The sequence below is a fragment of the Lycium barbarum genome, chromosome 10 (assembly GCF_019175385.1).
Source record: "Lycium barbarum isolate Lr01 chromosome 10, ASM1917538v2, whole genome shotgun sequence".
NCBI lineage: Eukaryota > Viridiplantae > Streptophyta > Magnoliopsida > Solanales > Solanaceae > Lycium > Lycium barbarum.
Window position 1 is genome coordinate 96,032,029 of NC_083346.1, and position 11,830 is coordinate 96,043,858.

Genomic DNA, 11,830 nt, shown 5'->3' on the forward strand with positions numbered 1-11,830 from the left:
AGGCTCCTCCCTGCGCCTTATCTCACCTGCCTGCCGGATACCATCCTCGGATATCCGTACCATCTCCGCGGCAAGCCCCGCAAGCCCAGGGTAAGGCATATGCTCTAACCCCAAGATGCGTAAACGCTGTACGCCCACCAGCTGCATTTGTGTTTAACAGATTTTTTTTTTTTTTAAAACGTAACAATTAATGCAATTAAATAAATCTAAATACGATAAACTTACCAATGCCTCGTACTGCCCCGCGAATGCTGAGTGTCCTACATCCCTAGGGGGACGCAAAGCTGGGTTGCCGATCAATCGGCGTGTGATCTGATGATACCAGCGCATGTAATGCTCAATGGGAGTCAAATGACCGACCACCGCTAAAGTGCCTAACCTGTTCTCCGAACGGTAGAGCTGGACATCCATGAAAGCCAGAAAATCATCATCAACGGCAGCCCGATCGTCCCACTGGTAGTGTCGGAGCTCATGACGGACATCAGGGGGTATACTCTGTGTATGCCCAAACTATCGTAAGACACGCTCGGGCATGTGATCCTCTACGATGTCCAGGTGTATCAATGGACACCGCGACCTCCAAACCCCCTGACCTGCCCTACAGAAGGGCGGCAAACCATCTAATATAGTAGCGTACGACGTCCATATAAATAGCTGCATAACATATAAATACAAATCAGTGATCACCAAGTAGAAAAGACGTTTAATTAAATTATTAATGTAAATTTAAATAGTTTTACCGCATCGTCCGTCATGTGATCAAGCTGGTCCCGGAATGGAAGAATACTGTGGTGCATATCTACATCCCGGTCAAAACCCGCTGTCCACCTCCTCGCATAAGGCATGTCAATCTCGAGGTGATGCCTAGGTACGGGCTGAAAAGGCAGCACCCTCTCCCACGCCCATAACTGTAAGCGATATTAGAAAATACGATTTTTAAGTCGTCATTTCAAGAGGTTTGTCTACATTAAAGGAAGGCACACTTAAAATATTACCTGGAGAAGAGCAAAAAATCCACACACATCTCTGACAACACCAACAGACGCTTGGCACAGGCATCTGTAAAGATATGCCAAAAAAACACTACCCCAGTTGTAGTCTCCCAGGCGGTCCAGATGCTCCAAGAAAACCAAATAACGTAAGCTGACAAAAGCACCCGATGAGTTCGGGAACAAGATGCCCCCGAATATAATAAGCAGGTACAAACGGGCATGACGATTAACATCGTCCTGCGGGGTGCCGTCGTCAACCGGATCCAGACCCTCCAAATAAGTGTAGAGTGCACTAATCTTAACCCGACTCTGTCCCGAAATCTGGCCCTCGGCATGGGTGAGCCTAGTCAACTCTGTCGCCCACGTCTGACCAGGAGGAGGCTCGTACCGAGTGTGTAGTGGCTCTCCATCTACCCGCAATCCAAAGAGGACCTCCACATCCTGAAGTGTATTCGTGGCCTCACCAGTGCAAAGATGGAAGGTATGTGTCTCTGGCCTCCACCGCTCAACCATGGCCGTGATGAGCGCTCAATCATGCTGTACCCGACCAACGGACACGCAACGGTAGATGCCGCCCCGAAACAATATCTCCAACACGCGAGGGTGTGGGGGGTGCTCGCGTAAAAGAGCCCACGCTCTCTGCAGCCTACGGGGACGGAGCCTAGTAGATATCCCTATAGTACCGGCCCATAATAACTCTGACCTATGATTGTCTTGCAAAGACAATACTGATCTATCAGCGGGCCCCGGGTGAACCGCGGGTCCCGGGTGAGCATCGGGTGCCGGGGGAACATCGGGCCCAGGGGGAACATTCGGATCCATGAAAGAGTCCGGTCTGTACAAACTAAATTAGTCATTATTCTTGAAATGAAAGATAAATTATATTAACTAATTAATAATTTGTAGGGAATATGTGAATTATATAGTATTATATCTTGTGAATAATTAACATGGGATATGCAGTAAATTTAATATGTGATAGTAAGGACACATATGTGATGGCAAAGATTTTTAAGTTAATTACTTTGAATTATGTGATGGCAAAGACTTGTTAAGTTAATTAGTTTGGGAATCGAAATTCAACAGTAATATTTGTTTGGAACTCTATTTTGAATATGTGATATATTTTTAGTTGACCAAATACCCAACACAACTACGATAAAATTAAACTAAAAGAGTATATTCGTCGACCACATATTTTCCTACAAACTTTACATTTTTTTCGTTAGCTTATGTATTTTATGAAAAGAAGAACTTTAACTATTCTTTTTAAGATAATCTTTTTTTATTTAACATATATATTCACGCTTTTAAAATTATATAGATTAACATTTCATAATCATTTACAACTTGTTTGGATGGTTGTTACCTATTTTATTATATTATGTTGTTAGTTTAAATAAAATGTTTGCTTTGATTGTTACTTTAATTTTATTGTTATGTAACGACGAAAGGTCCTATTTTATGTAACCACTAATTTGGTCCTATACAATACAACACAATACGATAAATGTCAAAACAATACATAACAATCATCCAAACAAAGTGTTAACAACATAATAATTCATTACCAATCAACTTCTTTCAATTCATAAACAATATTTAACAACTAATAAATTCATAATCAATATTTAACAAATAATCAATTAACAAAATAATAATTCATTAACGATTCATAAATAATTAACAAATTAACAACTCATAAACATATAACAAATTAACAATTCATAAACATTTAACAAATTAACAATTCATAAACATTTAACAAATAATGAATTAAACAAAAAACAAAATCGGAACAGTGGCAAAAGCCACTGCCCAGTCCGAACAAGAACAATTTTTTTTTTTTTTTTTTGGAAAATAGCAAGGATTAAATGTTAAGCATGCTTAGAATATAATGTATATAACAAAATAATAACAAAAGTTCATAGTAGAAAACCTTAATCGAAGATTTTTTGTAGAGTTATTTTAATCGAGTTGTACGCCGCTTTTTCCCAAAAATTCGAACTTAGAATCTTACTCTTTGACTTGAATATACCGAGAATCTAAACTTTTCGGACGAAATTTAATAGAAAACGACGTTTTTGGATGTGGGGACCACCTTGGTATCCCCTCCAATGGCATTTTTCAATTTTTTTTTTGCCACTGGAGGGACCAGTGGTGGAACCCGACGGGGTTTTAGTTGGGTCCTATAGCGCAGTATTTTATTGCGCTAAAGGTACTTTTGTAACATTTTTTTTTGTTGGGGTATTTTGGTTCAAAATGGTTTTTTTGGGGCATTTTGGTTCCGAACTCATAAACTCAGTCTCTCAAGCGGTGTATCACTACAGAAACCCTTCTCCTCCAACTTGCAAGACGCAAGCCCAACTTGAAAACGTAAACTTACTAAACTATCGTTTACTTCTTCTACATTGCTTTCAATTCTCACTCTTATTTTTGTGTTTTGTATTTCTCTGTTTTGGGGTTTTTGTCGGGGTTGGGAACTTAGGGAAATCACTTGCAGAAAAAGTTCTTCATTCTTGGAAAAAATTTGTTCGGCATAGTCTTAGGAGTTGAAGCTACTTTCAGTTTTGAATATGGGTTCTCTGTCTTGAATTTTTTTTTTTGTGTGTGAAATCTTAATGGTTAAATCGATAACAAACAACAATCGATTAACTGATAACCCATTAATTGGTATCTTAACAGCTCTTTAACGATTTAACATATTTACAAACCGATAACTGATAAGTTGAACCGATAACTTTGAAACCTGAACCGAACTGACAGATATGCAGCCCTGCTTCAGTGTAACACCATCTCCGTGGTTTATGCTTCTTCTGTCATTACTTTATAGCAATGTTCCATATTCAATAGAGGATTTACTTGATTGCTAAATTTAGTTAGCTAAACAGAAATGTAGTAGTGTACTTATCCTGTTCGCACTCGTTGTGTGCCATTGGTTAACTTTAACATTAGTAGGCATCAGATTGCTTACATAATTTATTCACTTGAATATTACACTGAAAATTTTGAAATTAACAAAATAGCCCCATGAAATTATGCTGTACATTGTGGAAGTTATAGAGGGTAATCACTATAACTTCCGGATCTCAACAGCAGGGGCGGACCCACGTAGGGTCAAGAGGGATCAAATGAACCCACTTCGCCAAAAAAATCTGGTATTTTGTATTCGTAAATTAGGATATATGTAGTATTTGAATCCTCTTAAGACTAAAGTGTTCCCGTGGATGGATGGTCTAGTGGGGGCAAACTTGGGCGGGGTGAGTTCGAAACTTAGCTGCTGCAAACGCTTTGGTGTGCATAGTTTTTGTTATTCACCTGCTCTTTTATGATGATGATTTTTTTGTTTACATTTTTTCTCTTTACTCAAATTTCATAAAATTATTCTACACTCAATTACACTTTAAAATATCAAAAATTTCTACAAAGAGAAATCTTAGAGTATTATTTTATCTGAATTATACACGTGCAATCATGGAAAACTTATAATTAATTGTTAGTTCATCTTAAATTAGTTAACGCTAAATTGTATTGATATTGCATTGAAATTGTTAGTTTACTTTTATAAGCTCTCTTCTTTATAGCTTGTATTAGTTTAATTTAAGTTATATATCTATATCTCTTTATATTTGTTCTTTTGTTTGTAAATAAACAACTTTTTGTTCTTTATCAATAAGAATTTAGATTTTGTCAAATTTCTCAGAGTTTAATAGATTTCTAATTTGGATAAAATAATTTTCTTTTTTTAAAGTTTAACAAATTGTAAAATTTGTTGAAACAGCGTTGTTAAATTAAATATTTTTTAACAATTTTAGTTAAAGTAATAGGTCTTTGCTAAACGTTTTAAAAATAATTCCCCGACTATTTTAGAGAAAAAAGAAGGAAAGAGGAATGCTGATCTCGATTTTTCTAAAAAAAGAGTTTTGAAAAAAGCTCACTTGCCGGTGGCACCTTTGTTATCGATTAAAACCATTTTACCGAACCCACTTGTGTAAAACTCTAGGTCCGCCCTGCTCAACACCTAAAGTTACTCTAGGACGTACTGTCACTTCGTTATAGTATAAATTATTTTCAGGCACCATCCAAGTGGTGTTTATGCATTGTCATTTCTCACTTCCATGGAATTGATTTATTGTAACTTCTATGAAATCCAGTTCGGCAAAGAAAAATGAGTTAATAAATTTGAGAGATTGATTACTACGAACTAAATTAGGTAGCTAGAACGTTGTGACTTATGAGTTTAATAACACTAAACCAACTCAAACAGAATCATGAACAGGGGTGTAGCCAATGTATTAGGTATGGGTTAACTTATAGATTTTGGCTTAGATTATGTATATGAGTTAAAAGATTCACTAAACATGTTTAATAGATTTTGAACTCAGTAAATTTGATGAAAATGATAAAATGACGAAGTTGAATCCATAAAATTCAGATCCTAGATCCGCCTCGGACCATAAACACCTCCTACTCATAGCAATGCCACCTATCAGCCACATACATTATGCGTGTCTTAATCTTCACAATAGGACAAAACAGAAAGAAAAAAAAAAAGGAACAAAAATTGGATTTGATTTCCGAAAACAAACAAGTCTATTTCAATTACTTTTTCCTTTATTACAATAACAACAACAGAAGACCCAGCGTGAGTCACATTGATAGTGACAGTAGCAACTTGGTTGGTGCTGTAATCACCTAAGACCACAAAAATGACCAGACATAAACTAAACAACAAATCTTCAAAATTATTGAAAACGACGCCATATCTATACACAAAACAAAAGGAATCATCATCATCAATCACCTAATTAATATTTTCTCCATACTCTAATCCCACTAATCCCACTAGTCCCACTAATGTCTAATCTTAATATCTTATCTAACTAAACCCCACTTTATATCTTAAATTAAGAATAAGAATCCAATCCAATTAATCCTTATTCTTCAAGCAACACTGATTATGCTATCCCCACTAGTGCTGCCATTGAAGCCACCTGACATTGCCTGAAAAGCCGATGAATGTCTCGGTGGTGAAGGCGATTTTCCATCTGACGTGGACAGCTTGAGTGATAAAGGAGATGATTCTTGGATATATGTGTTGTTTAAATTGAGATTTTCCATTTTTGATGAGGGCGGGACAGGCAGGACTGGTATTGGCCTAACAGGCCTCACAGATTTGTTCATTCCTTTCCATAAATTCTCCGTTGAACTTTCTCCTGTGGCTGATAAATTTACCGGCATCTCGAGCCGGGAAGCTGACATGGGGTACTTTTCAAAGGTGCTGGTGTGATTGATCATTTGTTTATTATCTTCCAATTTAGCAGCACCCTGAACCTGCAAAATAAGAAGAAAACATCGGAATCGAATTAGAGCCACAAAAATGTTGATCAACTAACTAGTCATTTTGGGTACATTTGGTTTTTTTTTTTTTGAATCGGAGCGACAAAAGATTGAATCTCGGTGGATCATGGCAACAAGGCCACTCTGCCTCTTAAAATAACCCATCGCGTATTTAAGTCGTCTGAAATTGGTTCACCTGAACTTATTGCTTTCTGATTTGGTCCGTATACATTTTGAGTATAAGTTATGGATCTATCTATCTATGATATTATAAACAAATAATGAATTTACAAGAGGCTTACAGTATCAGTGGTGATGTCAAAAAGACTAGACCTCCGGCGTCTACGATTACTGTTGTTTCGCCGGAGGAAGTATTTTTGGGCATGGCTAGCCACCTGAGTTGGAGTTCTTGTTGTGACAAAGTTTCTTGAAATACCTCTCCAATCACCTTTCCCTACTTTCTGCAATCCTAACAAGAATAGCTTGTGCTCATCCTCTGTCCATGGCACTCCTAAAATCATCATTCCAACAATAAATCCAATTAATTTTAAAAAATGGAAAAGAAAAACATCAATCCAAGATTTCAACTGAGACACGAAAAGATCCAGAATTTAAATCAGTGGGTGCACAACCTTATAGCTATTCATATCTTTGAAAATTCTGATAATATGTATATAAATAACACCACTTGTATATAGTTCAAATTCAGAAAAGGCTACAAAAAAACTGAAATTAACTACGAACTTTGTGCTTATCTATCGCTAATTTTCTCGTGGCTAACAGAATTTTGTGATTATTTAATTTGTCGCTAGATCGCTAAATAGGATTAGCGACGGAATTTGCTGTTTAGCTACAGATTTTATCTGTCTTCTGGTTTTTAGTAGTGCAATGACTAAACAATTGTAAACAGCTAGCCCATGAAACCCAGGCGGTTGAAGTCGAAAGGAAATTGAAATGGAAAATAAAAGTAGGAGTCATATATGACAGTTAATTCATTGTCAAGACACTTTTGAGTTAAAGTCCAAAGGACAAAATCGCATGGCCTCAGAAAGTTGGCTGACAATAGTTAGACCCGAACAATTATGAACATCTCTATATTAATTATGAACACCTCTATATTGGATCTCGAGAAACGAAAAGTGTCATATAAACTAGGACGGAAGAAGTACCTCGTTTACGTTCACGACTCCTAGCAGAAGGATGAACCACGTCATCAGAAGCATAACCGGCGTTAGAGTCTTGGTGCTGCTGCTCGGTGTCAAATAAAGCTAGGTTGTTCATGCTAGCACTTTTCCTGAATGAACCACCAGTAGCAGCACCTTCCATGACTCTAACACCAAAGAGCATGAACCCCTTCGTGAACGTGCCACGGGGTTCATGCTCTTTGTTTCCAGTCTGGAAGCACTCGTTATTAGACATGGTGGCTAGGCCTTTCATTTTTTGGTGCTATTATGGTTTTAGAGGAAAATTTGAATGATTTATTTGTTGGTGCAGTCCATATGGTGGAAGGAAGGAAATGAGAAAAACAAGAAAGGAATGGGAAATAGGTTTCGGTCAGCTGGATTTTCTTAAAATGACTTGGCTAAGTTTAGTGAATAATGACTATATAGTAAGCAAAATCAATTTATTAAAAGGTTGTACATGGCCCAGTGGTGCTTCGCTGAAGCAACTTCTATTTACTTTTCTTTTTTGTGGAACTTTCGTAAATACAAGATATATGAGAGTTAATTATATAATCTACAACTAATTTAGATATTACAAATTGTGCAACTTAAAGCTAAAAACAAGGGATTACTGCTATGAATAAAAATCTAAAAATAAGGAAATTCTCTATATTAGTGATAACATAATTAAATACATATTAAAAAACAATAAGTGCTTGCCTAAAAAAGCTCCAACACAATCTACTAGCAAGCTAATTCATGAATTAAAAAAAAAAAAAAAGAGAGAGAAGAAGTTAATTCATGAACAAGTATATCATTGTAGTATCTGTTATATATATATATATATATATATATATATATATATATATAGTATATTGTTACTATATGTAACAACCCGTTTAGTCATTATAGTCCTTTAGGAATTTTCGCCCGTTCCCGAGCATTGATTAGCTCACTTTTGATCCGAGGGGACCGTTGACACACTTCCCGAGGTGTCTAGATCGGATTCGGGCAACTTTGGTGAAAATATAGGCTTAAAGTGAAAAATAGTTGACCCAAAGTTGACTTTTGGGCAAACGAACTTTTTTTGGAATTTCGTCGATTCCGAGAGGTCCGAATGGTCTTTTAGAACTTGTGTGTGTATTTGGTTCGGTTCCCAATGCACTTGGATGCATTTCGGGACTTGGGTTGGGAATTTGGAGTTAAGACATCAGGGGTTGACTCGATCAACGAAATATCCGTTAAGGAACTCTGAGGCCACGGGCGCGTTCGTAGCACGTTTTTATGTGGGTCTATGTGTATGGCATGTGAGAAGATGGCCTCAGGAACTAGACGGAAAATCGAATCGAATTGCGAAATTTGGAAAGTTTTATGGTGTCTAGTGCCCGCTTTGGCGGCACCAGCACCGCAGCAGCGAGACTGCTGGGGCGGTAAGCCTGCCGTTGAAGCGGTCCAAGCGTTTAAGGCTTGACCGCTAGGGTAGCGCCGCTGGGGTTGTCCCAATACCGCTAAAGCGGGTGACGGGCAGTTAGTGACATTAATAAAGTGTTAAAAGCCCTTAGACCCTCATTATGTCCCATTTCGATATTTGAGCTTGAAGAAACTGTTCTTAGGGATATTTGGAGGAGAATCTTTGAGGTAAATCTTACTCATTTCTTCATTCTCCCTTTAACCATTATCATGTTAGATTCCCCTTTTTCCCTTAATAAACCCATGGTGATGGGAGTTGAAAGAGGGTTTTGGAAAAACATTGTCCCTAGGATTATTAATGATAAATTGGTAATGTTTATGTTAGCTATTGACTAATCTAAGCTTATTAAGCATATATCTTCCACTTTTAGCGTTGAATTTCGGAATTGAAGACTTAGGGTTTATACCCAATTTTGGGGGTTTTGCTTGAAATCAGAAATTAGGCTAATCCTTGAATTAAATCAACAATTAGTGGTTAGGTTATGATTACCTAGTACTCAATTTGGTATTTTGTCCCCGAATTTCTCGTTTTGCCCTTGTGGGCCCGTTTTCTCAATTTCTAGGGTTAGAATTGTCCTAATTGAAATAGTAGCAATTAGTATTATTCTTCATGATTTCTAATATAGAATTCGATTATGCTTAGACTACTTTGGTTCTGAGGTTCAGTGGAAAGGCAAGGCAAATGAGTGAGTTATTGGTGTTGCGGTTCGGCAATCCAGGTAGGTTATGGCTTACCTTTGGTGAGACTTCGTATAGCGAAGCACATATTTAGATTATAATGTCGGAGATAGCATGTGAACCTTTGGGTATGAAGTCGGGTTGGATATTGCCTTAGGTTGGGCCCTGATGTGTGTTGGGACTAGCCACCCCGTTATGTGTACTTTAATTGTTCTATTGTGCTGGCTTGATGCCATGAGTAGTTGGTAGATATTGAATTTTGTGTTATCGACTTGATTGTGATAGAATTGACATACCCATTATTGGTATTTGTACTTGGATATGTTATTGGCGTACCCACTGTCGGTACATGCGATATTGACATGTTGTTGCACCACTGTTGGTATTGTGATATGATACATTATTGGCGTACCCCATTGTTGGTACTTGTGATATTGAATTCTATTAGTGATGATTGACATACGCATTGCACGCATTCTCTCACATTCATGATGCATGGCCGATACCCGTTGATGATCCGGTATCGTTGAGTAAGTAAACTAATATTTTGATAAACTCTTTTAGTTGAGTGATTGTGAAAAGGCCGATGTCCGAAGATCAATTCCGGAATCATTGATTCTATGAAACTGATATTTGATAAACTCTTTTACTTGAGTGATTGTAAGAAGGCCGATGTCTGAAGATCAATTCCGGAATCGTTGATTGTATGAAACTGATATTTGATAGACTCTTTTACTTGAGTTATTGCAAGATGGCTGATGTCCGATGATCTATTCCGGCATCTTTGTTGCATGGCCGATTCCGATGATATTTTCGAAGTAGTTGTTAGTGCATGGATTGCGTGGGTCCCTCAGGGTGGTGCCGGTGAGAACCCCCCGTGGGCAAAGATTCGGGGTCTCGTCTGTCTGTTGGGCAAAGATCCGGGACAGGTGGCACTTAGACTTCGCCAGTCACGCTGGGTTGTGCTACTAAGACGTCGATATTTCCATCCGGAATACATGTGTACACCTCATTTGCATGGCATGGCATTGCATTCATACCATTATTACACTGCATTGCATTATGACTTGATTGAGATGCTTGGTGATTGGATTGCGATGATTGGATTGGATCGGATATATTCATACTTGACATATTTGGGTTTAGATGCTTTACATAGGCGATGACAGATACTCGATTGTGATTATATTGTCTTATGCTTGGTTGGTTTATTTGCTTATCTGCTTTATTATCTGAATTGTGTTAACTATGCTTAGTCGGCCGATGATGCCTACCAGTACTGTTGTTTGTACTGAATTGCACTTACTGCATTCTTTTATGAATGCAGAGTACCAGGTAGGATCCACTTCCGTGACCCGTGACTGATCGACGCTTCAGCTTTCTCTCGAGTTTCCAGGGTGAGCATGGCGTCCACTGACCTTGAAGACTTTCCTATCATATGTCCTATTTTTATTGCAGAGACATAGACATTTATGTATTAGTCTTCCAGATTGTATTATTCTCTTTAGATGCTCTTGTATTATTCAGACTAGACCCTGGGGGTGTTTACTGTCTTCTGCACTTTCTACTACTTATATATAGATATATCGTGAGACTTACGTATCTGTTCTATTCCGCTGTTTAAATTCATTCTTTCGTGTATTTATTCATTGTTCGGTTGAGGGTTCGCTTACCGAGATGGGAAGGTAAGTTCCCACACGGCCTAAGCAAAATGGGTCGTGACACTATATATGTTATTGTAGAGTATAGTTGGTTGGCACTTAGAGTAATATATTCATATATTAGGTATATTGTAATATTATATACAAACTTAGATATACTAATTTCTACTATTATATGCACAACTATTTTGTTATCATCTTTTCAGTTAAATTTATTAATTTGAATATACTAAATACTTTATTAGGTATATTTTCATGTACTTTTTTTAATATTAATATGAATATATTCAAATAATTTCTTTTAGTCACAAAAAAAAAAAAACAATTGCATCAGTCATCAAGTGAATGTTGACACCCAATTTTGTCCCGCCTCTCCTCCAAAATACATACTTACGCTTTTAATATTTTTTTAGAAAAATTAAAAAATATATATATATTTTTTATTATAATTATTAGCCTCTTATCAATACCGGCACTTCATTATTCTATTACAGTTACTATTACTATTATTATTATTATTATTATT

The 11,830-nt window shown here is 37.1% G+C and overlaps 1 protein-coding gene across 1 annotated transcript; it reads right to left on the minus strand.

Moving 5' to 3' along the window:
* Positions 1 to 5,561: 5,561 nt before the first annotated feature.
* LOC132614055 (transcription factor MYB1R1) lies at positions 5,562 to 7,930 on the minus strand. The gene is made up of 3 exons (XM_060328413.1): positions 7,502 to 7,930; positions 6,635 to 6,843; positions 5,562 to 6,326 (listed from the first exon to the last, which is right to left on the minus strand). The coding sequence occupies exons 1-3, from the start codon at positions 7,767 to 7,769 to the stop codon at positions 5,937 to 5,939; spliced, it is 867 nt and encodes a 288-aa protein (XP_060184396.1). The 5' UTR covers positions 7,770 to 7,930; the 3' UTR covers positions 5,562 to 5,936.
* Between the last annotated feature and the right edge of the window lie 3,900 nt (positions 7,931 to 11,830).

Coding starts and splice junctions, on each gene's coding strand:
- LOC132614055 (XM_060328413.1), bottom strand. CDS start 7,769: ATGAAAGGCCTAGCCACCATGTCTAATAACGAGTGCTTCCAGACTGGA. Junction 6,844..7,501: donor GAGTCGTGAACGTAAACGAG/GTACTTCTTCCG, acceptor TGATGATTTTAG/GAGTGCCATGGACAGAGGAT. Junction 6,327..6,634: donor TTGACATCACCACTGATACT/GTAAGCCTCTTG, acceptor CTTATTTTGCAG/GTTCAGGGTGCTGCTAAATT.